The sequence below is a fragment of the Ornithorhynchus anatinus genome, chromosome 17, assembly GCF_004115215.2.
Source record: "Ornithorhynchus anatinus isolate Pmale09 chromosome 17, mOrnAna1.pri.v4, whole genome shotgun sequence".
NCBI lineage: Eukaryota > Metazoa > Chordata > Mammalia > Monotremata > Ornithorhynchidae > Ornithorhynchus > Ornithorhynchus anatinus.
Window position 1 is genome coordinate 16,250,135 of NC_041744.1, and position 27,928 is coordinate 16,278,062.

The 27,928-nt window shown below is 47.1% G+C and overlaps 1 protein-coding gene across 1 annotated transcript; it reads left to right on the plus strand.

The window, feature by feature from the left end:
* The first annotated feature begins 4,068 nt into the window (after positions 1-4,068).
* On the plus strand, positions 4,069-20,635 carry LOC114817706 (C-type lectin domain family 12 member B-like). Its single transcript, XM_029081727.2, has 7 exons — positions 4,069-4,300; positions 4,459-4,551; positions 11,195-11,293; positions 11,744-11,935; positions 13,589-13,740; positions 15,991-16,100; positions 18,810-20,635. The coding sequence occupies exons 2-7, from the start codon at positions 4,461-4,463 to the stop codon at positions 18,955-18,957; spliced, it is 792 nt and encodes a 263-aa protein (XP_028937560.1). The 5' UTR covers positions 4,069-4,300; positions 4,459-4,460; the 3' UTR covers positions 18,958-20,635.
* The last annotated feature ends 7,293 nt before the right edge of the window (positions 20,636-27,928 follow it).

The following is a 27,928-nucleotide window of genomic DNA, read 5'->3' on the forward strand; positions in this document are numbered from 1 at the left end:
TAGTACCCACTTTGTTCCTCTAATTTGCTTCACTCCTTTAATGCTAACCTTCTCACTGTACCTCCATCTCATCTATCTCACCACCAACCTCTCACCCACATCCTATCTCTGGCCTGGTACGCCCTCCCTCCTCAGATCAGACAGATGATTGCTCTCCCCCACTTCAAACCCTTATTGAAGGCACTTCTTCTCCAAGAAGACTCCCCTACTAAGCCCTCCTCTCCTCTTCTCCACTCCCTTTTGCATCACTGACTTGTTTCCTTCATTCATTTTTTATTTGTATAAATCTATATATACCTGTAATTTATTTATTTATTTATATCAATGTCTGTCTTCCCCTCTAGACTGTGAGCTCACTGTGGGCAGGGAATGTGTCCATTTGTTGTTATATTGTACTGTCCCAAGCACTTAATACAGTGCTTTGCACATAGTAAGTGCTCAATAAATACGATGGAATCAATCAATCAATCACGTTGGTCACAGTCCATGTCCCACATGCAGCTCACAGTCTTAATCCCCATTTTACAGATGAGGTAACTGTGGCACACAGAAGTGAAGCAAGTTGGCCAAAGTCACATAGAAGATAAGTGGCAGAGCCAGGATTAGAACGCAACTATTGATGCCCATCTACTTCTTTTGTTGTGTTTCATTGTCTCTCTCTCTTCCCTTTCTAGACAGTGAGCCTGTTGTTAGGTAGGGATTGTCTCTATTTGTTCCCCGTTGTTAGGTAGGGATTGTCTCTATTTGCTCCCCAATTGTACTTTCCAAGCGTTTAGTACAGTGCTCTGCACACAGTAAATGCTCAATAAATTCGATTGAATGTAGGTCCTTCTGACTCTTAGGCCCATGTTCTGACTACTAGGCCATGCTCCTTCTCAACTGATTGATTGATATGGCCAGAAAGGGCGCTTTGCCAGGCCAGGCTGGGAGAAGTGTCTGAGAGGGAAAGGGGGAAGCGAGAGTGAATGGAGGCAGTTAGGGGGAGGAAGACACCTGGTAAAGGATTCTGGACTTGAAAGATGGCAAGAAAACATCTTGGAACTTCTCGAGGGAAGTGAGAATAAGAAAGGTTACAGGCTCAGAGTCGTTGAATCAGTTGGATTTATTGAGCGTTGGCTGTGTGTAGAGCACAATACTGAGCACTTAGGGAAGTACAGTAGAGTTGTCAGACACAGTTCCTGCCCTCTAATGCCTTACAATTCTGTTCGGGGCAGCTGGTTTAGTTTCACCAGGGCTGATAGCCCCCTGATTGAGTGATTGCTTGATCAATTGAGCTGTCTGAGTCAGTCGATCACTCTTACTTATTCCACACTCACTCTGAACAGAGCTCTAAGCGTTGGGAACAATACACTAGAGATCGTAGACAAGATCTCTGCCCTCAGAGACCTTTATAACCTAATGAGGAAGACAGGTACTAAAACAAATTAGAGGTGAGGAGAAGCGGTAGACTTTAAAGTTTTAGACATAAGTGCTTCGATGGTGGGGAGAGAGTACTCAAGTGCTTACACGACACAGAAATACCAAAGTGGCTATAGAGAGGGAAATAGGGTGGGGAGGTGAGGGATTAATCGGGAAGACCTCCTGGAGGAGATGTGATTTCAGAAGGGCTTTGCAAAGGGGGAGAGCAGTGGTCGACCAGATGTGAGTGGGGAGGGAGGATGGTCCAAATTGTTCTGAAGTGAAGTTTATTACGCTGCACCCCAGCTAGGCAGTTGCCAAAAATAATGTAGGGGAAAGGCACATTCCCAGAGGATCTTGGGATGGGGCTGTTCTACCACCACTTTCTCCTCCTTCTTTCCTCCAATCAACCCCTTTCCTCTGCGGAAGCTGGTGCCACAGTCGGGATTCCTGGCCCAAAACTATAGTTAAGTTGTTCAAATCTGTAAGGGACTTAAATAAAATCGTTCTGAAGGACAGTGGGAGACAGAATTATAGGTAGGCTTTCTTTAATTTTAGCTTCGTGATCACTTCCATAAACACCCCTCACACTACAAACGTCTCAGGGATTCTCATCGGAAAGCGTATACGAGCTAGGTTTTAGAGCACTGCATTGTTCTGATGGAAAGAGTATTTTTGATGCATCTCTCCACACAAATGTGTGTGTGTGTTTGCATGAAACAGAGAAAGAGGGATGGGGAGAGAGAGGCAGTGGGGATGTGAGGCGATTAACCACCTAAGCATAATATTTACAGAAGACAGAATATCGAGAGTGGGGATAAAGGAGGGACTCCAGAAGGCAGGACTAGAATGGTTATCTCAGGAAAGAGCAATTTAATGAAAGCAAAACCATGCAAATATAGGAAGGGCAGCAGAAGAGAAAATGTTGGCAGCATGTACGTTTAGAGAAATGGAAGAAGCAGAAACATTTAAAGCATTAAATGAGTTGAGGTGAAAGATTAACCAAGGAAGACAAAGAGAATGTGGAAATCCATGCTGGGGAAGCAACATGGCCTAGTGGATAGAGCATGGTCCTGGGAGGACCTGGGTTCTAATCCCACCTCTGCCACTTGCCTGCTTGGGCAAATCGCTTTACCTCTCCTTGCTTCAGTTACCTCATCAGTAAAACAGAGATTAAGACTGTCAGCCCCATATGGGATCGGGACAATGTCCAACATGATTTCCTTGTATCTACCCCGGGTCTTAATAAAACAGTGCCTGGCAAACAGTAAGTGCTTAACAAATATGATAAAAATGTAATTAAAAACATTGTTTACATCTAAATTACTTAGCCTATGGAGTTTTTTCTTTAATCTGTTCCCTTACTCAACTTCCCACTCTCATGGGTTGCTCAGATCAGAGTTGAGGCTTCGCCTCCGTTTTTCTTACATCAATCAGGTCAAACTTAACACTGTCAATATTACTGCTGTTACTACTATCGAATCCACAGCTGCTATTCCTGTTATTACTGCTATTACCTTTTATATTACTCCCACCGTTATTATTATTACTTCTAATAGTCTTTCTTCTTTCCTTATGTGTCTATCATCAATCCCCCCATCCCTTCATTTATCCTTAGACTGCGTGTGGCCCTTGAGGCCTTTGCAAAATGTTTTAATTCCCATCCAGTTACTCTCTCCAGTGAACTAAAGAAATATATACATAGGTGTCCTTCATATCTGAAGAAGACACCACTGACTGTGAAACTCACCTCTGAGTGTAGGTGTGGCTGAAAAGGCCAAGACCACAAAAAGGTTGTCTCTTGTTGTTTCGTTGTGCTTATGTTTGCAACTCCTGGTGCTGTTTACTCTTTTGCCTCTTTACCTCTCTTTCCATGTGTAGCTTTTCCTCAGAGACTCACTCAACACTGGCATCTTGATGGCAGCGGGCCATGCTGGACTGTTCTCAGTCACTGAATCCCCGTTTTCACTTTCTGTGCCTTGGTTTTACCAGGGCCTTAAAAATCAATGAATGGGTATTAATTCTGTTATTGATTTAGGATGAAGCAGCTGGGCTTCAGTGACGGCAGAGACATGGACCAAGAGAAGGGAAGAGATGAGGTAGAGACACAGAGGAAAAAAAAGATGGGGGAAGAGAGGCACTGAGAGAAAAACAGGCGTGTACATAGACCCCACACACACACCCCCACATTCTCACACACTTACACAAATGATTTTCCTCTAGGACAGACAAGAGGAGGAAAAGCAGCATAGAGCGAGAGGGAAATACCAGGCTCCAGGCTCCAGGCTCCAGGATGTTGCTGGGCTGGTTTCTGGGACTATTATGACCACTACCTCCCTCTCCCAGGTTGTTGGTCTGAAGGCACAGGCACACTCCCTTGGGAGGCCCGGGACCATCAGGAATCAGCAGATGAGGCAGCATCTGCTCATTTCAGCCACGGTTAGGCTCTGGGTGCCCACAGGCAGAGAGAATGGCTATTTCAAAGACTGCTTCCATTTCCTGATTCCCTACTATGGCCAGCAGCTAACCCCAGGGCTGCCCAGATCTCGCTAAGGGCTGTGGACTTTGAGGAAGTGCCTGGTGCATTTCTGAGCTTCGGGTGGGAGGAAACCAAACCAACCACAGGCATCTGGTTGAGTTTGGTGTGAGTCACAGTCACTGTAGACCTCTGGGTCTGGAAACAGAGCAGGGAGACCTTGAGAACCTCCTGTCTTTCAGCTCACTTCTTTAGACCCCCCAGGATCAGGCTGATCTCCCTGCGGACACAGATCAGGTGGCCTGAAGAGGAAGAGGGGAAAGAGGAGGAGGACAAGGCGGAAATTGAGGAGGAGCACTGAACCATATGTGTTACTCAGAAGGGGAAGTGAGGAAAGGAAAGCTAGAGAGACGGAGACGATTGCAGGTACCATATCACAGGGACACATTCTCTCTGCCTTAGCCTTGGCACCGATGCCTGACTGTCCTGAATAGCAAAATAAGGCTGTCAGAACTTTCCATTAGATCTCTCTCAGGAGACGCTCCGCTCACCCTCTCAGGCACATCCTGTCTTCCCTTCCCCAGAGATGGCCAGTGAAGTGACCTATGCCGATCTAAAGTTTCAGGATTCCTTCAAGGCCCAGAGGATCCAGGAGTTTGACAACATCCAAGAAATAGGTATGGGCTTTCCGAGGGGCGGGGGATCAGGGATTGGAATCAGGAGTTGAATGGAGAGAAGAGAGGGAGTTCTCCCTCAGCCTGCAAGGCTGTGGACGGGGCATCTGAGATTGGCCCCTTGACTCTCTCTAGAGCTCCCCCCTTCCCTAGTGGAAGCTGTGTCCTTTTCAGCAAGGGACATCGATCTATCACTGGGATTAACTGAGCATTTGCTATATGTAGAGCATTGTATTAAGTGCTTGGGAAAGAATAATGCGATAGAGTGTATAAATGTGATTACTGCCCACGAGGAACTTACTGTCTGCACAGCACAGGGGGAGCAGACATTAAAATAGATTATAGATCGGTGAAATAGTAGAGTATAAGGATATGAATGTGCCGCTTTGATGCTGGGCAAGCATCAAAGTGCTTACGGGGTATACAGCTAAGGGCATAGTTGACACAGAGGGGAGGTGGGTGGCGGAGATGAGAGCTTAATCATGGAAGACCTCTAGGGGTAAATGGAATTTTAGTTGAGTTCTGAAGCTCGGGAGAACAGTGGACCGTCAAATGTGGGAGGATCTGGGCGGACATGATGGAGAGTTGGTCTAGAAGATTCTCGAGCCTAAGAAAATGGTGATGAAGATAGGTGTGGATGTAAGGGTCCCCTGCTGTGCCTCCTGAAGTACCCAGAGAGTCAGAGCAGGGTGTCTTTTCCTCAGAGAGTCAGGGCAGGGTGCCTTTTCCCCAGAGAGATTGCCCATTTTCTTCTCTTGACTACATTAGGTGACATCGGGATAGAAAAAAATCAAAGCACACTAACCGTTCCTAAGATTGCTATTAGCCTTCTGTGAGTGAAACACACTGAATGGAGTGTCTATTGGGTCCAGAGCACTGTACTGGACCCCTGACCGGTGAAGAGCACTGTAATTAACTATCTTTGACTGTGAGCCCCACGTGGGACATAGACTGAGTCCAACCTGGTAAACTTGTATCTACTCCAGCACTTAGAGAGTATTTGACACACAGTAAAGGCTTATTAATAATAATAATAATAATAATAATAATAAGCATTTGGAGGGTCATACTGTGAAGTAAGCTCCCTGAAGGTGGGAATCATGTCTGCTAATTCTATTATATTCTCCCAGTAACAATCAATCAGTCAGTGGTATTTATTGGGTATTTTAATGTGTTTGTGACTCTGCTAAGCATTTTTTATAGTATTTGTTAAGCACTTACTATGTGTTCTAAACTCTGTTCTAAGCTCTGGGATAGATACAAGTCAATTAGGTTGGACACAATCCCTGTCCCGCATGAGTCTTACGGTGTAAATAGGAAGGTGAATGGGAGAACTGAGGCACAGAAAAGTTCAATGATTTACCTGAAGTCTCACAGAAGGCAATTTTCTCCGTTGAGATGAGGATCCAGGTCCTCTGACTCCCAGGCCCATGCTCTTTCCACTAGACTAGGCTGTTCCTCATCAGGAGAATAAAATACAGAAGAGAATTGTTCCCTATACAGAAGGAGCTTACAGTCAAGATGGGGAGGCAGGCATTGAAATAAATTACAACTAGGGGAAATAATTACAGATGGGGAAACTATCTTAGTTTAGTTGCTCTGCACAGAAGAAGCGCCCAATAAATAGCCCTGGCTGAAGTCAAGATGGAATCCCTGCCCCAGAGGCTACAGAGTAATAAGGAGCTGGTCGATGGGAACTGATGAAAATAATTGAGATAAACCAAAGAAGACAGTCGGGGAGAAAGGAAACAGTTGGTGCAGAATTCATAGATTTTGCAGCTGACAGTGATCCTCTCTGTGAAAACAAATAAGGTTTACAAATAATCCTTACTCAACTAGTAATAACTTCCCTTTAAAAAAGCTCCCGTGCCACCCCCTTTCCTCCTTTATCACCTCTTCTCTATTTTGATCACCACCTCTCTGAGCTAATGTCAGCTGCCATTTTGACCTCAGAATGGAAGAGCATGGTCTCAGGGAGTTTATAAACTCACTAAGAAGAGGAGGTTAAGGAACAGGATTGATCAGAGAGGAGAAAAATGAATGCAATTCCCAAGTTTTTTTTTTCCTAAAACAATAACAGCAATGAAAGCAAACAATAATGATGATGATAATACCTTGCCATAGCAAAGCACTTTTATTTTGCCAAAGAACTTTCCCATCTATTGGTTCATTTTACACTCACGGCATCAGCATCGGAAAAAGATAGGAAGAGGTGGAAATTGTTAACCCTGTTGTTCTGATGAAAAAACTGAGGCCCAGAGAGGTTATGATTCACCCAGCTTGCCAAAAGGCAGTGCCGCAAATGAATAAGAGAAACAGTGTGGTCTAGTGGAAAGAGCACGGGCCTGGGAATCAGAGGACCTGGGTTCTAATTCTGGCTCTGCCAATTTTTTAATATTTACATTAATGTCCATCTTCTCTTCTAAACTGTAAGCTTGTTGTGGGCAGGGAATGTGTCTGCTAACTTTATTGTATTGTACTCTTCCTAGTGCTTAGTACAGTGCTCTGCACATAGCAAGTGCTCAGTGAATGCCACTGATTGATTGATTGCCTGCTCTGTGACCTTGGGCAAGGCTTTTCAATTCTCTGTACCTCAGTTACCTCTGCTGAAAAATGGGGGTTAAGACTGTGAAACCTATGTAGCACTTGATACTGTGTCCAACCTGATTAGCTTGTATCTTCCCTAGTGCTTAGTACAGTGCCTGGCAAATAGAAAACACTTAACAAATGACTGTTTTTTTCAAAAAAAGAACCTCACTGAAAAATGCTGTGTGCCTGTGGGTGGGTGTGCGTGTATATATGCCACTGTCTGTGTTTGCCAAGAGTTGCAAAATTTTGAAATTTCTGGGTAAATTGGATCTTCTTTGCCAGGATGAAAGGTTATTTTTTTTTGTGAGAAATAAGTCGATGTGGGTGGGACTTAGCGCACAGTCTCGATTTATGCTGATTGTATTAGGGAGAGAGTCTTACAGACCACTTTCAATGGCGCTCTTACCACAAGCGATGTCACTTTAGGATTTCCACCAACTTCTCAAACCAGTCAAATCTGTCTGGCGGTTGTCAGAGCAAGCTCTCTGTTGATGCCATCAGATGCTTCTGCAAGGTTACGCAAACAGTACAGAAACTTTGGCCTTGTTTTCTGTACTTCTGTTTTATGTGGTTCTACAAGCATATCTTTTTGTGTCTTTTGGCCTGGATAATGAAATTGGTGCACAGTAATCATAATGATTATGATGTGAAGCAGCGTGGCTCAGTGGAAAGAGCCCGGGCTTTGGAGTCAGAGGTCATGGGTTCGAATCCCGGCTCGGCCACTTGTCAGCTGTGTGACTTTGGGCAAGTCACTTAACTTCTCGGTGCCTCAGTTACCTCATCTGTAAAATGGGGATTAAGACTGTGAGCCCCACGTGGGACAACCTGATTCCCCTGTGCCTACCCCAGCGCTTAGAACAGTGCTTTGCACATAGTAACTGCTTAACAAATACCAACATAATAATAATGATATTAATAATAATAATGGTACTCGCTAAGAACTTACTATGTGCCAAGCATTGTAGTAAGTATGGGGTAAATACTAGATAATCAAATCAGACGTGGTCCCTGTCCCACACGGGGCTCACAAGCCCAAGAGGGAGAAAAGGGACGTTATGCCCATTTTACAGATGAAGAAACTGAGGTACAGAGCAATTAAAGGACTTGTCCATGATGACACAGGAGGCATGTGCCAGAACTGGTTCAGTGGATCATTAGTTCTGTTCCTGAAAATGAGAATTGGAATGGTGTTTTTGAATTCCTGTGGTATTTTATTAGTGTTCTATTTCAACTGTAAAATGGGGATTAAGACTGTAAGCCTCACGTGGGGCAACCTGATTACCCTGTATCTGCCCCAGTGCTTAGAACAGTGCTCTGCACATAGTAAGTGCCTGACAAATACCAACATTATTATTATTATTATATCATCATCTTCAAGAAGAAATGTGAAAGAGCTGACTCTGGACTCTGTCACTTACTCTGCCACTCTCTGTTGTTGGCAAGTTCCTTTGTTAACCTTATGCTTGGGCAATAACTAGCAGAATAATTAGCAGAATCTTAATGGACTAGGTTGGTTTGCTCTACGGAAGTGTGAAGGGAGAGGAGAATTCCTTTTATTCTCTTCCTTCTCCTGATACCAAACTCTCTCAATATTTCAACACTGGAGAGATTTCTCTTTTGATAGTAAACAAAACAAAATAAAATAAAAGATTTAAGAGGAGATAACATAGATGTTGTTAGTGTCAGGGTTAGGGAACTTCTGTTGTTGAAGATGAGGGAGACTTCTATGTGTGACTTGTTCTCACGTTTGTCGCCAACCACCTCTTGCTCACAGCCTCCGTCTTGTGGGAAATCCTTCCCCCTTCACATCTGGCAGTCTACTGCTCACCGCCTCTTAAAAGCCCTTCTGAAACAGCATCTCTTCCAGGAGACCTTCCCTGTTTCATTAAGTCATATTTCCTGAGTGCTTACAGTGTGCAGAGAAATGTACTTAGCTCTTGGAATTCGGCAACAGAGACTATCCCTACTCTACAACGGGCTCACAGTCTAGAATGGGGTTGGGGTGAGGGGATAAACAACAAAACAAAACAAAACAAGTAGACAGGCATAGATATATACACATCATTAATAAAATAAATAGAATAATAAATAGGTACATATATACACAAGTGTTGTAGGGTGGGGAGGGGGCTAGAGCAGAGGGTTAGGGTGATTGGGAGGAGCAGAGGAAAAGGGGGGCTCCATCTGGGAAGGCCTCCTGGAGGAGGTGAACTTTCAGTAGAGCATTGAAGGGGGGAAGTGTGCTAGCTTGGCAGATGTGAGGAGGGAGGGCATTCCAGGCCGGAGGTAGGATGTGGGCCAGGAGGTCGACGGCAGGTCAGGTGAGAACGAGGCACAGTGACGTGGTTAGCGGCGGAGGAGCGGAGTGTGTGGGCTGAGCTATAGAAGGAGAGAAGAGAGGTGAGGTAGGAGGGGGCAAGGGGATGGACAGTTTTGAAGCCAATAGTGAGGAGTTAATTAATTAATTGATCAATTAGTTGAATAATCTCATCTCCCCATCCTTTTTCTTCCCCTCCTGCCAATTCAGGATTTTTGCAACACCCAAGTCCTTGGAAACTACTTCCTCTTTGTCTCAGGACAGTAGGCTCTTTAAGGGCAGGGATCAGGTCTGCTAACTCTGTTGTACTGTGCTTTCCCAAGCACTTAATGCAGTATTCTGTTCACAACAAGTGGGCAAAAAATACCACTGATGGACTGTTTGATCGATAACCCTTAAGAACCAATTTTTAAACTCTGTTACTTGCCCTTACCTGTAACTGATTTTAGCGATGGTATCTCCAGGTAAATTGTAAAGGCCTTGAGGGTGGGAATCACATTTAACAACTCTCTTGTATTTGCCCAAGCGCTTATTAGAGTGCTCTGCACATAGTAAGTAGCACTGATGGATTGATAGATGGAATGTAGACTGTAAGCTTGTTGTGGGCAAGGACTGTGTCTGTTACAGTGTCATACTGTGCTCTTCCAAGTGCTCATTATAGCATGCTGCCCACAAGAAGCACTCAGTAAATATGATTGATTGATTGATTGATTGTTGGGAGGAAGGAATGATGCCCAATGGTCTGGGACAGAAGTAGGTTCTAGCCAACAAGATGAGGGAGGAAAGTAGGTATAGATGTAGGGCATTTATATGGGAAATAGAGGGATGAGGGGCAGAGAGAGGCAAAATTTGGGGGTCTCCTCTGTCATTTATTCATTCATTCGATTGATCGTATTTTTTGAGTGCTTACAGTGTACACAGCACCATACTAAGTGCTGGGGGGAGTACAATACAACAATAAACAGACTCATTCCCTGCCCACAGTGAGTTTACAGGTCCAACTGAGATGACTCACTGTTAACTCTGGTGAGGTGGGAAAGGAGGACTCTTCATGGCAAGCTCTTCGGTTGGATCTGTCCCCTAGAGGGGAGGGAGAGAATATAAACAGGAATCAATCAATGAATAGTATTTATTGAGTGGTTACGATGTGTAGAGCACTGTACTAAGCACTTGGGAGAGGATAATACACCATTCATTCATTCAATCGTCTTTACTGAGTGCTTACTGTATGCTGAACACTGAACTAAGTGCTTGGGACAGTACAATTCAAAATAAACATTCCCTGACCACAGTGAGTTTACCGTCTACAGTATAAATGAAAAAAAAAATTAGAGCTATGTCCATAAGTACTATGGGGCTGGGAGGGTGCATGAATAAAGGGAGTTAGTCAGGGCATGCAAAAGGGAAAGGGAGAAGAGGAAAAGAGGAATTAGTCAGGGAAGGCCTCTTGGAGGAGATGGGCCTTCAACAGACTCTGAAGTGGGGGTGAGTCACTGTCAGATATGAGGAGGGAGGGCATTCCAGGCCAGAAGCTGCATGTGAGCGAAAGGCTGGTGGCAAGATAGTTGAGATGGAGGTAGAGGGAGAAACTTGGCATTAGAGGATCTAAGTGTGTGGGCTGGGATGTAGTAGGAGAGTCGCAGAATTAGCAGACACATTCCTTTCCCATATTGAGCTGTTACTGTAGAGGGAGCCCCAGGATGTGTGTATCCACCCTCTGTCCATGTTGGTTCTCCACAGAGCACCCTGCCCTGTCTCCTGTGTGGCGCTGCTCTGCACTGGGTCTTCTCATCCTCTGCCTGCTGCTGCTGATTGGGCTGGCATCCTTGGGGATCCTGTGTAAGTACCACTGGATGGGCTTGGGGGTAGGAACTAGAGGGGTCCGGTCTTCGATGTTATGGCATTTTCCATTGGATTGGTACCTTATCTGTTGCCTATTTGTACATTCCAAGTGCTTAGTACAGTGCTCTGCACATAGTAAGCACTCAATAAATACTATTGAATGAATCCCCTTGGGCTAGATGTGGATCCTGTCTTGCCTAGGGAAGCAGAACCAGCTCAACCCGAGTCCTGGGGAACGAAGCAGGCATCCAAACCCAGTCAGAATTTCTTGGAGACTCTAACTTCGGGAGACTAGGAGACTGTAGCTCAAGAGTCCTATCTGGTCTGAAGGCCAACCTAGAAGCCATGGGCCACTGATTTCCACTCTGTGGCCTGTGGCTTCCACCGTGGTCTCCACGCGGCCGCTAGGTGACGCTGCTGTGACACGGCCTCTTCTGCGGACTCGAGTTTTTCAGGCCAAGAAAACAAATACAGAGCAGTTGAATGGACTGGAGAAAAATCTGTCACTTCAGCTGGAAACCATTGCCAATATCTCCAAGGAGAAAGAAATGATCCAGTCCAATCTAACAGATGCCCTGCAGGAAATGGCCACCAAACTCTGCAGAGAACTGAGCAGCAGCAAGCCGAAAAGTCAGATTTGTGAGTTCAACTTTCTGCTAAGACATCCTCTTTGTCAATTTTCACCTCGTTGGGTTGTCTATTGGTCAAAGATTTTTCCTCTTCACTGAGCATGCAGCCACCTCTAGGGTGGAACATGATAGTTTCTAGATCACCTGACAACCAGTTTTAGATTACAGAGGATAGGGAAAGAGAGAGATGCATTGAATTGAAACTGCCAGGACCAGGAAGGAAATGAAGGAGACAAAGTATTGAAGAATGCTACAGTCTACCCCCTAATTACATCGGGAAACAGGTCCTCGTAGGCTTGGATTGAGGAGCAGCGTGGCCTAGTGGAAAAAAACATGTGATGGGGAATGAGAATGCCTGGGTTCCAATTCCTGCTCCGCCACTGGTCTGCTGTATGCCCATGGGCAAGTCACTTCACTTCTCAGTGCCTCACTTCCTCATCTGCAAAATGGGGGTTAAGACTGTGAGCCCTATGTGGGTCATGGACCGAGTATCTACTCCAGGGCTTAGAACAGTACCCGGCACATAATAAGCATTTAAGAAATACCGCAGTTATAGTTATTGATATTACGAGAGACTCATATGATGGAGGACTTTCCTATGTACCTCCCAAGTCCTGCTCCACAGCCCCCGCAGAGTTGTCACGGTGCCTGAGAAGCACTGTGCTCTAGTGGTTAGAAGGTGGGCCTGGGAGTTAGAAGGAACTGAGTTCTAATCCCTCTCCCCCCACTTGTCTTCCGTGTGACCTTGAGCAAGTCACTTAACTTCTCTCAGCCTCTGTAACCTCCATCTGTAAAAGAGGGATGAAGATCGTGAGCCCTGTGTGGGGCAGGGGATGTCCACCCTAATGATCTTGTATGGTGGCCGGAGCTTAATACAGTGCCTCGCACAGAGTAAGTGCTTAACGAATACCACACACACACACCCAGAGAAAGGTAAGAGAGGCTAGGCGGGTCTGGTCCCTTGTTCTGTCCGCAGTGTCCAGTGGTCTGTAGCTGCCCCAGGGCTTGCCCCCACTGCAGGATATCAGGGGAAAATGACATGCCGGAAAGGGCCCCGGCGTCTCCTCCGCCTCCCCGCACCTTTTGAGAAAACTGAACTGCACATTCCTAGGGACACGGGGATGAGCTCATTGCAGAAGTCTCCCAGGGAGTTTATATCGAGCCGCTGTGGGTTTTCTCTGGGCTTGCCGCCCTGGACATTAGATGGAGCATTGGGCAGGGAGGGAAGAGTAAGAACCAGGACAACAGATGCCTTTTAGACCAGGAGCTCTCTGAGAGGCAGGGACCATGTTCAATTGGCATATATCATATCTTCCCTGGGGCTTAATACAGTGTGTGGCATAAAGTGAGCAGTTGACACATATCGCTATACTTTGTTTCTTTAAGATGATTGACTGACTGACTGACTGCAAGAGAGTATGCAGTGTGCTATGAGATGGAGGACAACATGCATCTCTGTGAATTGGCTCAGTACGTAGGAAGAACTGAAGAGAGGGAAGAATGAGGAAACAGAAGCAATGAGGCACCCGTGTTCCCCAAAATGGGTGTGACGGATAGTAGAGGTCAAAGAGGAGTGTTATGGGAGCTCCACACTTGTTCGGGCCCCATACCGAGCTATGACCTCCATCACCAGCTCCAGACAGACCTGTCGATCTTGTTTCAGATCACGCCTGCAAACCATGTCCGAAGGATTGGGATTGGCATGAGAACAGCTGCTATAGCTTAGAGAGAAAACAACAAACCTGGGAAGATAGCAGTAAGGCTTGTAATAATCGAAACTCCAGCCTGGTGAAGATTGACAGCAAGGAAGAGTGGGTGAGAACATGTTTCATATGTGTGTGTGTGTGTGTATGTGTACTGTTGGGGTGGCAGGGAGGTGTCTGTCTCCCTGTCCATAGCTGTTTTGCCTCTCTTGTGCCTTGGGGATGGACCACGGAGCAGTGCCAGATGCCTGTGCCCTGAATGAGGTAGAAAGACACCCAATGCCGGCCTCCTGCTCCCTCCTTCAGTAATAGCAAGTGCTCTGGAGGTGATGGGCCCAGAGCCTGTTCACTCCTCTTTGACTGGAGGAGAGAGAGAGAGGGAGAAAGCGAGAGAGCATGACCATAAGCTCGTTGTGGGCAGGGATATTGCATTTTACCTTCCCAAGTGCTGAGGATAGTGCTCTCCAAACAGTAAGTGCTCAATAAATAAATAATATATATATGTATATATATATACTATATATATACATATATATAGTATATATATATTGTAGAGAGAGAGAAACTCCCATCAACTCTGGCCCATGCCAGAGGATCCCACTGCCCCCTACAGTACTGGGGATTAGACACTTCCTTCCTGTGAACATGCCTTCCGCAAAGGGGAACAGACAGAGATTGAGAGTGCCTCTACCGACTGAGAAGAAAGGTTCAGAGCCAGGTGGGGTTTTTGTCAGGGAGAGGGACTTGGGAGGAGAATGCCAACCAGTGGACAGCACAATGGCCAGAAGAGGAGGAGGACGCTAATGCCAGTTAGGGCCGGACAGGTTTCTGGAAGGGCAGGGGGAAGACTCTTCTGCTGTAAAGAGAAGCAGGGTGGCTCAGTGGAAAGAGCCTGGAATTGCGAGTCAGAGGTCATGGGTTCGAATCCCAGCTCTGCACTTGTCAGCTGTGTGAATGTGGGCAAGTCATTTCACTTCTCTGGGCCTCAGTTACCTCATCTGTAAAAATGGGGATTAAGAATGAGACTCACGTGGGACAACCTGATTACCCTGTATGTACCCCAGCACTTAGAACAGTGCTCTGCACATAGTAATCGCTTAACAAATATCAACATTATTATTATTATTAATAAAGAAAACCACCCAGAACTCAGGAGGTACTTGAGCAATGGGGGCTTGGAGAGGGGAGGGGAATGATGATGGTAATAATGACGATGGTGATGACGATGATGATGATCATTCAGAGAGGGCACTGAGGGGTGCCCGCTTGGGAAATCTGGGACTAATAAGGTGGTCAGAAGGTTCTTGGTCCCGGTGTCCAGGGCAGGGAGGGGCACGGGTGGCACATGGAGGTCTCAGCTCTGGCTCCCATTTAAGGGTACTAATAATAATGGTATTTGTTAATCGCTTACTACAAGCCAGGCACTGTATTAAGCGCCGGGTGAATACAAGCCAATCAGGTTGGACACAGTCCCCGTCCCCCATGGGGCTCCCGGTCTCAATCTCCGTTTTCCAGATGAGGGAACTGAGGCCTAGAGAAGCAAAATGTCTTACCTGAGGTCACACTGCAGACAAGTGCTGGAGCAAGGATTAGAACCTGTGACCTTCTGACTTGTGGGCTGGTGCTCTATCCACTATGCCGTGCTGCTTCTCTGCGTGTTGAGCTTAAGTACTTGTTAAGCACTTACTATGTGCCAAGCACTGTTCTCAGCACTGGGGTAGATACAAGTTAATCAGGTTGGACCCAGTCCCTGACACTCATGGGGCTCACAGTCTACATAGGAGGGAGTAGGACTAATGTGCGAGGGTAGTCAGTCCTTCATTTCTTCATTCATTCAATTGTATTTATTGAGCGCTTACTGGGTGCAGAGCACTGTACTATGTGCTTGGGATAGTACTGTATAGCAACAAAGGGACACATTCCCTGACCACCACAAGCTCCCACAGTGTCCCCCTTCCTGCTCTTACTCAGGCAGCAGCAATGTTTCTCCTACCACCCCGCATCGTCACCAGTCAGAAAAATCTCACCTTCGGTCAGTGTATGGCATCCATCCCGCTGACCCAGCCACGCCACCCTCGGCGATAAGAGAATGGGAGAGGGTAGGATTTGGGATGGGGGCAGGGTAAGGGGTGGGAGGCAGGGAGCAATTCACAGTTCCCTCCTGGGACCCAAACTGCTCCGAGACCCCCAGTGGGTCCCACCCAAAACGCCCCAGCCCCAGCTCACTCTCATATCTCTGGCTTCAGGCAGGACCAATGTGAAATTGGCCCCTTCTTGGGCCTTCCCTTGCTGCTCTGTCCAGAGGTCGCGGGTCTGTTAGGTTCTGTTGACAGATATACCCCATAGTGTCTTTTCCCTGCAGAGCTTCATATCATCCTTTCAAAATTATCAATACATCTGGGTGGGTTTATCCCGAAGCCCCTCCAGCTGGCAGTGGAAGTGGGAAGACGGCTCAGCTCTCTCTCCTGACCTGTGAGTATGTGACTCTGGAGACATGTTGGGGGGTTAAGCTGAATTCTGCCCTGTGGAGCACCTGGAATTTCTCAGGATCTCATGGGACCAAGGGAGGCAAGCTGTGTGCCCGGCACCTGGGGCGGAGCTTCAAGCAGAGCTGTTCTGAGGTCTATCAACTTTTCCCATTCCTCAGAGAATCTGAATCAGCCACCCACTGATGTTGGCATCATTTTCTACCTTGAGTACTGCGTCAGACTCCTCACTGACTTCCTGCCTCCTGAATCTCCCCTCACCAGTCCCTATTTCACCCTGCTGCCTGGATTATTTTTCCCCAAAATTCATACTCGTAGTGACTTCCCACGTTACAAAACCTTCCAATAGTTGTTAATCCACGTTCACATCAAAGACAAGCTTCATACCATCAGCTCGGATGCACTCCATCAGCTCTCTCCTTCCTACCTTACCTCACTCCTTGCCTACTACAGTGCAGCCCACATGCTTCACTACTCTACCGCCCACTTTACTTTGATCTCATCTATCTTGCCATCAACTCTTTGCCCAAATCTTCCCTCTGGCCTAGGACTCTTCCTCCTTCATACCTTACCTAAGCCTAACCCTTCATACCTTCAGAATACCACTCAAAGCCATCTTCAAAGCCATCCTAAATCACATCTCCTCCAAGAGGCCATCTCTGGCTAAGCTCTCAATTGCCCTACTTTCTCTCTCTCCATTCTCCATCGCCAGTGCATGTGGATCTGCATCCACTGGATGTAGTAATAACACTAATAATGGTATTTAAGTGCTTACTATGTGCCAAGCACTGTTCTAAGTGCTGAGATAGATACAAGGTTATCAGGTTGTCCCATGTGGGGCTCACAGTCTTAATCCCCATTTTCCAGATGAGGGAACTGAGGCCCAGAGAAGTGAAGAGTCACACAGCTGACGAGTGGCGGATCAAGGATTAGAACCCATGATCTCTGACTCCCAAGCCCCTGCTCCTTCCACTAAGCCATACTGCTTCTCATATTCAACCCAAATCCAGCATGAGGATTTACACACAGATCTTAATACCTAACTTTTTCCATATTTGAAGTTTATATCGATGTCAGTCTCCCTCACTACACTGTAAGTTTCTTACAGGCAGAAACCACGTCTCCCAAGACTGTTGTACTGAACTCACCCAAGTACTTGGTATACTGCTCTTCATACCATAAGTGCTCAATAAATACCACTGATGGACTGATTGTTTGATTGATGAACTTAGGCCAGCATAGTCCAGTGGTAAAATGGACTATGATTTCACTCCGACTTTGTTGCTTACTTGCTTTGTGACTTTGACAAGTCTTTTAATCTGTCTGGACCTCAGTGTTCCAAATTACAGAATAGTAAAATGAAACCTGCCCTTTCCTTTCTCCCAGAGATTAAATGGGGACAAAATTCAAAGGTTTCTTATTTGCAGTCTCCTAGATACTTACTTCAGTAAGCAAAATGAGATTCCTGAGGGGAGACTATTTGGGATGGGAAAGATCAATTAGAATTCACTACTGGAAGCCCACTTACTTGACTGTACCTTGATCTTATCTATCTCTCTGCCCACATCTTCCCTCAGGCCTGGAGCTCCCTCCTTCACACCTTAAAGAATACCACTCTTCCCATCTTCAAAAGCCGACCTAAATCACATCCCCCCAAGAGGCCTTCTCTGACTAAGCTGTCAATACCCCTACTCTCTCTCTCTCTCTCTCTCTGTCCTCCATCACCAATGCACTTTCATCAGTATCCATTTGATAATCAACCCAAATCCAGTACAAGAGCATTTGCATATAGGTCTTTACACCCAGAAATTTTCCATATCTGAAATTTATTTCGATGTCTGTCTCCCCCTCTGCACTGTGAGCTTTTTGCAGGCAGAGACCATGCCTACCAAGCCTATTGCACTGAGCCCAGCCAAGCACTTAGTACAGTGCTCTGTGTAAAGTGCTCAAGAAATACCATTGATTGATTGATTGATGACTATGATGGCCAGCAAATCATTATTGAGTAATGATTTCACTCCCAAGTCTTGTCACTCATTTGCTGTGTGTCTTTGAAAAATATTTTAACCTCTCTGGGTCTCAGTGTCCCAAGTTGTAAAATGGTAAAATGAAACCTTCTCCTTCCTTCCTCCCAGGGATAAAATGGGGACATAATTCTCAAGTTTACTAACAAGTGCCTTGCACTCTCCCAGATGCTTACTGTAGAAGACAAAGTGAGATTCCTGAGGGGAGACTAATTGGAATGGGAGAGTAGAAGATCAGTCGCAAATTAGCATCAGGGAAGGGGCTGGTCCTGGGGCCCCTCAGCTGATAGACTGTGGCAGAAACGATTAGATGCTGGGATGGCCAGTCGTGAACTTGTATTCCAGTTTGGGGGGGAGATGGAAGGGGGAGGATCAGGTGGATCTCCCTCCTATTCCCCCAGCCCAACCCACCCAGGGAGTGGAGGGAGAGACAGGCTGAGGAATGAAGTAGCTGGGTGAGGGTGGGGGTCTGGGAGAGGGTGGGCCAAGAGGGAGAGTGGGGGAGGTGGGGGTTCAGGGGAACAGGCTGCAGAGGGAGGCCCAGGTAAGAAGGGATGTGGGTGACGCTTTCAGAGGAGATGGAGCAAATCTTCACCATCCTAGGCCCTGGGGTCAGTGTCTGGGGATGAAAAACTCACTTGCTGATATGAGTGATGAATTTTCTCTTTCAGGATTTCATTTGCCCCTAAGGATAGGACACTTGGAAAGATGTGTGCTATCACCTATTACAATGTCTTCCACAGTAGTCTGTGCACAGATAACCGTTACTACATCTGTGAGAAGGCAGCTGGTCTTGTGAAGAAATTTACAGCAGACTGAGCTGGAGAGCAACGAAGGCCTGCAAGATCTCTGTGGGTGTCTGAAGGCCGAGACACAGGGCAGATATGGAAGAGCTGAGGGCCTAGATGACTCTGTTCTTTCCCAGGTCAAACTGTCACTGCTGTACCTGCTGGTCAGGACTGAGACCCCTCCTGATTGGAGATTCCCTGCTGCTCCCCGTAGTCCCTCCATTCTCCCCATTCCAGGTCTCACCTTCCAGCCTTCCTGCTCGCTATTCATTCAATAGTATTTACTGAGCATTTACTATGTGCAGAGCACTGTAAAGGGATGTGTCCAACTCCAGTCTTCCACACCCAAAACGCGAACACACACATGCACACATACACACACCCAAATACCAAAAAACACTCATAAATACAAATATTCTGATGCTCCAGGCCTCCCACCTCCCTAAGACACTTTCTCCTAAAGTCACTAGTTCACTTAGGATCCTGTCCCGTAAGAAGGCTATTTTCTACAGGGTGTCAAACACCCTCCTGTTGACATCATTTGCAGCACAGTCCATTACAGTAAGAACTTAGGCAAGGAGGGAAGAGCTTGGAAAGGCATTCAAACCATTACAAAGTAATATTCAGATGCTCTCAGAAAACAACGAACTGTCGAAAGTGCTGTTCGTCTCGGAAGGTGGAGTTTCCTCAGGCTGAACTAACAAGGAAGGACGGTGGATGATGGGACCGCAGGACATCTACTATAGGAGGTGGAGCAGGGCTTCAGGGGATAGGGAAGCCAAAGGCTTAGAAAATGAATGACTGCAAGATGATGGATACTATGGTTTTCCCAAAATCTGATTTATAGTTCCAGTATGCAGTTTCTGCTCATGTTGAAATCTCTCTAACTAGCAAGTACTGGTAGTTGGTTTATAACCAGAATTCCAAAGTCCTTAATACTAGAGGAACCTGTTTCTTTGGACAGACTAGTCTTGCAAGAGAGGAGACTCGGCATTTGTCCTCCGGCCCCAAATACAGCGCCTCAACCTTCCGGGAGCAGGACTAGATGTGGAATCCAAATTACTTCCCCAACTATTAGAGGGATCGGATTTAAAGGATGTTGGATGGGGCCAGAAACCCCTGGGCACCAGTAGAGATCACTGGGGGGACCCCAAGTGCCCCCCAGCAAAGGGTTTGATAAAGTACTGGCCAACCGGAGTGTGGTGCTCCAGCTGGAAGGACTCCCACAAAAAGTGATCTGTATGTCACCGACACCAAAACCCACTCTCACTACCTAACACACACACACACACATAAAATCACACACAAACCCTCACACTCTTCATGAATTAAAAAAGAAGAAATCCCACTCCTCAGGCCTAGTTAAACAGAATAATGTTGACCTGGGTGGACTAGATTGGCAATCAGTGAGCCCGACACTAGGCAGACACTGAGATTCCACTGACCGGTCACAGAGGGCCCGAATGGGGCCAGAATCTGAACCTGGGGTTGCATCGTATTGTCCATTCTCTGCCTAGTCCTGGTGGTCACTGCCCAGCTCAACGACCTTGCTGCTGTCCCAGAGTGAGGCACATCAGAAGCACAGAAAGAACACGACTCCGAAGTCTAGTGTAGGTCATAGGTCAACAGAGATAATCCCACATGCTAAGGAAATGACTCCCACCTAGGGGGACCTCACTCAGTGTGAATAAAAATATCTGTTGTGTTTAGGAGCTGGTGACTGTGCTGTTTGTGGGGGGAGGAGGAGGATAATGTGGAAACGGTCCATAGGCGGAGGCTGGTGGAGATCAGACAGTCACTAGCAGGGACTGGGAGGGTGGGGTGGAATGATGGGGAGGAGTGGTTTCAGTGGATCTGTCACTGGTGGAGGAGGTGGAGCTTGGGAGCTGGAGGAAGGAATTCCTGGCACCGAGTGTAGCCTGGGAAAATGTTATCTGTCTCCACAGCCCATAACTGAGAATTCTCCTAGATCCCTCCCTCTCTATTCCTCTGCAAGTTAATGGATAGAACACAGGACTGGGACTCAGGAAAGCCATGTTTTAATTCTGACACCACCAGTTGGCTGTTCTTTAACGTCGACTAAGTCATTGAAATTCTCTGTGTTACTCTCTCCTAATCTATCCCTGCCTTCCATCACATTAGGATGCTAGTTTCCAGGCCTCTAACCTCATCCAAAAACAGTTCCTCAGAGGTTTGTGTTGAGGAGAGACTCAGAGGGCAGAGCCCCGTCCACTCTGTCTCCCAGATCCCGCTCCACAATCCACCCGGGCTGTCCCAGGGCAGGGTCGAGGGAAGGGGCAGGCTCAGATCCCTGCCCTGTCCCACGATCGAGGTGAGTGTGGGGCTTCCCTAGGGTTCACTGTCACTGCAGGGTATCAGGGGCAAAAGCCACAGCCCCAGTCAGCAGGCCAGAAAAGGCCCCGATATCTCCTCCTTCCCCTGCTCCCTCTGAGGAAACTTAACTGCACATTCCCACGGAGACACGGTTGTTGCAGAAGACTCCAGGGAAGTTATATTGAGCCACTGTGGGTTAGCTCTGATCTTGTTCCCCAGGAGAATGGGAGGGGCAAGGGGCAGGGAGGGGAAAGAGAGATCGAGGAAGGCACATCCCCTTTCAACATGGAACTCCCTGTGAGACATCAACTCTGTTCCATCTGCATACATCACATCTTTCCCAGGGTTTAATAATGTGAGTAGCACAAAGTAAGCACTCAACAAATATCGCAGTATTTTTTTTTCTGTGAGGCATTGATAGGTTGAATGGTTGACTGATTGACAGCGAGTGAGTGTGTGGTTTGCCATGAGATGGAGGACGGCATGCATCTATGTGAAATGTCTCAGGATCTAGGACGGACTGGAGGGAGGGATGAATGAGGAACACGGGCAGCGAGACTCCCTGGACTCCCCAACATGAGTTTGAGGGACAGTGGAGGTCAGAGAGGAACTTTAGGGGGATTCCACACGGTACAGCCCCCACACTGAATTGTGATCTAGATCCCCAGCTCCTGGCAGACTCAGCAATCCTGTTTCAGAGGACCCCCGCAAGCCCTGTCCGGAGACGTGGCACTGGCAAGGGGACGACTGTTATAGTTTACTGATGGATAAATGTATCTGGGAGGAGATCAGGAAGGTCTGTGCTGCTTAAAACTCCAGGCTGGTGAAGACTGACAGCAAGGAAGAGTGGGTGAGGACATGTGTGTGTTAATGTTGGGGGAGGGAATTGCCTTTTTCACTATTCATAGCTTTTCTCCTCTCTCATGTCCTGGGGATGGAGCACAGAGGAGAGCTGGATGCCCACACCATGACTGAGGAGGGGAGACACCCAGTGTGTTCCTGTTCCCTCTTGCAAAAAGAGGGAGTGTCCTGGAAGGCAGTGGGCCTGGAACCCATTCACTCTTCTTCACTGGGGACCAAAGAGGAAGAGAGAGAAATAGAGAGACTCCCCACAGCTCTGGCCCATCTCAGAGGAACCCAAAGTTTCCTGCGCACTGGGGATGAGATCATTCAATAGTATTTATTGAGCGCTTACTATGTGCAGAGCACTGTACTAAACGCTTGGGATGAACAAGTCGGCAACAGATAGAGACAGTCCCTGCCGTTTGACGGGCTTACAGTCTAATCGGGGGAGACAGACAGACAAGAACAATGGCAACAAACCTACTACCTGTGAATGTGTCCCCTGCAAGGAGGACCAGACAGGCAGTGTGTGTCCCCTGGATTGAGTAGAAATGGTCAGGAGCAGCCGGGTTTTTGGCAGGGAGAGAGAATTTGGAGGAAAACACAAGCCAGTGGATAGTAGAATGAACAGAAGAGAAAGAGGCCAAAGATGGCAGTGAGGAGTTGGGCAGGTTTATGGAAGGACGAAAGGAGGAATCTTCTGCTACAGTGGGAACTGCCCAGAGCTCTGGAGATACTAGGGAAGAGAGAGTTGGAGTGGGGGAGGAGGGATGATGATGGTGATGTTGGTGAGGATGATTATGATTCAAGGAGGGTACTGAGGGGTGCCCATCTGGGGAAGTCCGGATCATTAGGGAGTCGGAAGTGTCTTGGGACAAGTGCCTGGGGTAGGGAGTGGGCAGAGTTGGCACACGGAGACTTCTGTATCAGGCATTAGCAGTGTTTCTCCTACCACCCACTGTTCAGAGAAACGTCAGCCTCGACCAGTCTCTGGCCATATCCACTGCTGACCCAGCCATATTGCCCTCAGAGATAAGAGGATATACCATCCATTCACCAAGGCTACAGACACTGGGTGGATGTGGATCCTATCTTGCCCAGGGAAGCACAACCAGAGCTGCTCAACCCAGGTCTTTGGGAGTGAAGCAGGCATCCTAACCCAGTCAGAATTTCTTGGAGACTTCAAACACGGGAGACTAGGTTTATTACCAAGCCGACTCGTTACAAGTCTGGCGTTAATTGTGAGGCCTTGGGGCTTGAGAAAAAGAGAGAAACTATACAAGAGATGGGAAGGAGCCCGGTTAAAACAGGTGCAGGAATGTATAAGGAGGAATCAGGGAATCATTAACTCTTGAGCTCTTTCTCTCCCTTTCCTTTAACACCCTCCAGTAGGGCTGAGCCCTTGGGATATTAATTGGTCAAAAATAAGGACATAAGAACTGTCCAGAAGACCTGTGTTGCTCAGAATGGAGACCCCGTATCTGGTTGTCAGCTGCTTTTGGACCCAGAGGCTGTGAGCATTTGTAGAGATACATGGGGAGTGAGTGTTGTGGGGACCACAGAATTCAGAGTTCTGTCTGAGAGCCAGGAGACTGGACTTCTGGAGACCTGCCTCGTCCAAAGCCCCACCAAGAAGCCAAGGGCCACTGATTTCCACTCTGTAGCCTGTGGCTTCCACCGTGGCCTTATCGCGGCCGCCTGGGGTGTTGCGTCGACTCGGCCTCTTCTGCGGACTCGAGTTTTTCAGAAAAAGAAAACAAATACAGAGCAGTTGAATGGACGGGAGAAACATCTGTCACTTCAGCCGGAAACCACTGCCAATATCTCCGAGGAGAAAGAAATGATCCAGTCCAATCTAACAGATGCCCTGCAGGAAATGGCCACCAAACTCTGCCGAGAACTGACCAAAAACAAGCAAGGTAATCAGATTTGTGAGTTCAACTGTCTGTTAAGACATCCTCTATGTCACTTTGCCCCTTCTTAGGGTTTTCCCTTGGTCACAGTATTCCCCTTTCCTGGGAGCATAGCCACTTCTGGGATCTAACATGATAACTTTCGGATACCCTGACACCCAAGTGGAGATAACAGATATTATGGAAGGACAGAGGTGCACTGAATTGAAATTGTAGGGACCAGAAAGAAAATGAAGGAGACTCGTAAAGTATTGAAGGATGCCATGGTCCAGTCACTAACTCTCTTCCCCTCTTCAGAGCCCTACTGACAGCTCACCTCCTTCAGGAGGCCTTCCCAGACTGAGCCCTCCCTTCCCTCTGCTCCCCCCGACCCTCTGCACTTCCCCTGACCCTCTGCACCTCCCCCTTCCCCTCCCCTCAGCACTGTGCTCATTCATATATATTATTTATTACCCTGTTTATTAGGTTAATGAGCTGTATATCTCCTTGATCCTATTTATATTGATGATGTTGTCCTGTTTTTGTTTTGTTCTCTTTTGCTTTGCTGTCTGTCTCCCCCGTTTAGATTGTGAGCCCATCACTGGGCAAGGATTGTCTCTATCTGTTGCCGAATTGTCCATTCCAAGGGCTTAGTACAGTGCTCTGCACATAGTAAGTGCTCAATCAATACTACTGAATGAATGTATGAACTCCTCAAGCTCCTCTGCAAAACAAATCAGCTTCTCTTTAGCAATTCAGGCCCTCCTCAAACCTCTCAGCAAGATAATTAAGTTTCTCCTCCAATTCTTCCTTTGACCTTGTTGGTCATGCTGTCATAGAATAGTCTTTTAGGAAATTGCTCCTGGAGTCACTCCTGCTCATCTTTGCCCTTCAACTCCTTTGCCCTTCAATACACCAGGCCACGGCTATCCCAAGCTTCAAAGCCCTTCTGAATTTCCACATCCTCCTCCAAGAAGCCTTCCCCAATCCCTTTGTCATCTTCTCTTGTCAAATCATCCCAACGATCCCACCTCATCTCTCAAGACTTACAGCCACGCTTTGCCCTTCGGTACCTATCGGCTGCGGGCCCCTTCCCCCAAAGATCATAAAACCCAGATATTTTGAAGAAGTGAGAGAACAGTGAAATGTCTCAATTCGATCTTGTTACTCCTTCCTAACCAATGGTCTGACCTGGTTGAAGTGCATCATGATGCAAGAGTCTTCTCATGTACGACAGCTAGTTGACCTTGACTCTTCTCTTTTTCTAACAGAATACAATGATGCAGAATTCTCCGACCCGCTCCGATCTCGGTGGGGCACAGAGCAGAGCGGCGGCCATGCAGGACGAGGATGGGTACACCGTGCTAAACATCTCCCAGAGAGCCCTCTCCCTGGCCTCGGCACCTGAGGGCAAAGGTATCTAATCTCCCCCTTCCCTTTCCTACCCCTGGGTTCTGCTCTTGGAAAGGGAGCCGAGCTCATGGCTCTAATGATTATGTAGCCTCTTCCATGGTTGGAGAACCTGGGCAGACCTCAGCCTTCAGTTGGGCACCGAGGCATTCGTTCAGAGAGGGTCAGGTGACCGTACTGCTTGGGAGCCTGTAGGAAAAGCGGCCCAGACAGCGGATTGAGCACGGGCCTGAGAGTCGGGTTCTAATCTCAGCTCTGGCACATGGCTCCTGTGTAACTTTGGGCAAGTCACTTCACTGCTCTGTGCTTAAGTTACTTTATCTGTAAAATGGGGATCAAGGCTGGGAGCCCCATGTGGGACAGGGACTGAGTCCAACATGATCTGCTTGTATCCACCCCAGTGCTGAGTACAGAGATTCATACATAGAAAGTGTTTAACAAATCTGATCATTAATATTATTATGATTATGATTATTGCTCTAAGGAGATAGGTCCGGGATTTATCCAGGGTTCTCTTGGATTCTCCCTGCTCCAGTGTTGGTAGGGGTAAGAAACAACCCACAGTGGCAGGGGCCTTGGTCTGAGTATTAGGACATTATGATGCCTGAACAGAACTGAGAAATGACACGAATGGTCCAAGAGAGGAAAAGTCAAGGAGGAAGATGGCAGAGGAGAAGGGTCTGTCCGTGTATAGGGATGTTTCTCTTGACAACTTGGCTGCTCAGATGGGAGTGTTGAACAGGGGCACATGGGGAGTGAGGGTTGGGAAAATGAGATTTACATTTCTGTCTTGGTGGTTCAGATGGGTTTCTGATGGTGGAGGGGATCGGGGGAACCTGATGTTCCCTCCCATGGCTTATCAGCCATTTTCTGCTGGTGGTCTCATCCCAAAACCCTTCCAGCATCTTAAATGACGGATGACTGTGGTGAGCGATGTCTGGATGGTTGCCGCCTGCTTCTTCCAGCTGAATCGGGCAAGGTCATGCTGTCCATCCCCCTGCTTTTGGGCAGGACATCACTGAAATATCCTAGTCATCGCGGAAAGTTTCCCCTACGTTCTCCGGATTTCCATCCTTTTCCATGCTTGTGCTTTGACCTAGGGCCCAGGTGCTATCTCTTCCTTCACAATGAGAATCCCTGCTCCTCTCTTCGTTTCTTGGCTTCCTCAGCCTCACCTTCTTCTCTGATCCCTTTCCACTTTCTGTTAACCTGCCTGGGCTGCTCCGGTTCTGGAGAGGCTTTCACTTGACCTCACAGTCCAATCTCTGCCCTTGCTCTCTCCATCGCAATTCCTGCAAAAACTGCCTCGATTTCATGTGCTCCGGCTATGACCCTTCCCTGATCCTCTGATTACTGTGGTGACTTACAACCTCCCCCTCTCCTAATCCACTGGACCCTTCTTTGTTTTCTCTCTTTTAAATCTTAAAAATCTTTTCTCTGTAACCACTTCATCTACCCAAATAGCACTTGGTTGTGTAGGATCCCAATTATGTTGATGATCAGCCCTACTCTTTCCTCTTTTCTCCCCATTCGCAGTGGTTGACACATTTTTCCTGGCTTCAACCTCATCTTCTCAGCCTTAATGATTGTGGTATTTGTTAAGCCCATACTAGTTACCAAACACTGGACTGTCCTAACCGCTGAGAAAGGTTCAAGGTCAGACAGAGTCCCTATCCCTCATGGGTCTTCCAGTGCAAGTAACAAGGAGAACAGGTTTTGAATCCTCATTTTACAGATGAGAAAACTGAGGCACAGAGGAGTGTCCGGTCCAATGTCTTCCAGCAGGTAGGCGGCAGAGCAGGGAATAGAAGCTAGCTCTCTTTCACACATTCTAAGATTCTATTTGGTCCTGTGATTTTAAGTCTCACCTTCAAGCAAAATAACTTTGGGAGTAAAGCCTCCTTGCACTCTCACCAATTTAATGACCTAAATTTCCTGCTCTTTGAATTTTTTGCCACTTTGGTGTGATGGGAAGCAATATGGTGTAGTGGCTAGAGCACTGGCCTGGGAATTCGAAGGTCATCCATTCTAATCCCAGCTTTACCACTTTTCTGCTGTGTGGCCTTGGGCAAGTCACTTCTCTGTGTCTCAGTTACCTCATCTGTAAAAAATAGGAATTAAGGGTGTGAGCCCAATGTGGGACAAGGACAGTGACCAATCCGATTAACCTGTATCTACCTCGGCGCTTAGGAGAGTGCTTGGCACATAGTAAGTGCTTAACAAGTACTATAATGACAATGATTATCACTATTATCATTATTATCTTGAGGGTCAGGGACTACGTCAAACCCGATTTGCTTGTATCCACCACGGAACTTAGTACAGTGCCTGGCACATAGTAAGTGCTTAACAAATACCAAGTTCTTTATAGCCAGTCTTCTTAACATTAATTCCAGCGTATTCCTTGACTACTAGTTCCTTTATTATCGATTATCGATCCCAGAAGAGAAAAACTGTCAACTATTTCAGTCTCCTCTCTGTCCATTACAAATGTGTTGGAACTTCCAGTTGTCATGATTGTTT

Bases quoted from the DNA above. Each gene is read 5' to 3' on its own strand.
- LOC114817706 (XM_029081727.2), top strand. From the start codon at position 4,461: ATGGCCAGTGAAGTGACCTATGCCGATCTAAAGTTTCAGGATTCCTTC. The intron at 13,741-15,990 runs GTGAGAACATGT...TTTTCCCTGCAG, and splicing joins TTGACAGCAAGGAAGAGTGG to AGCTTCATATCATCCTTTCA. The intron at 16,101-18,809 runs GTGAGTATGTGA...TTTCTCTTTCAG, and splicing joins TCAGCTCTCTCTCCTGACCT to GATTTCATTTGCCCCTAAGG.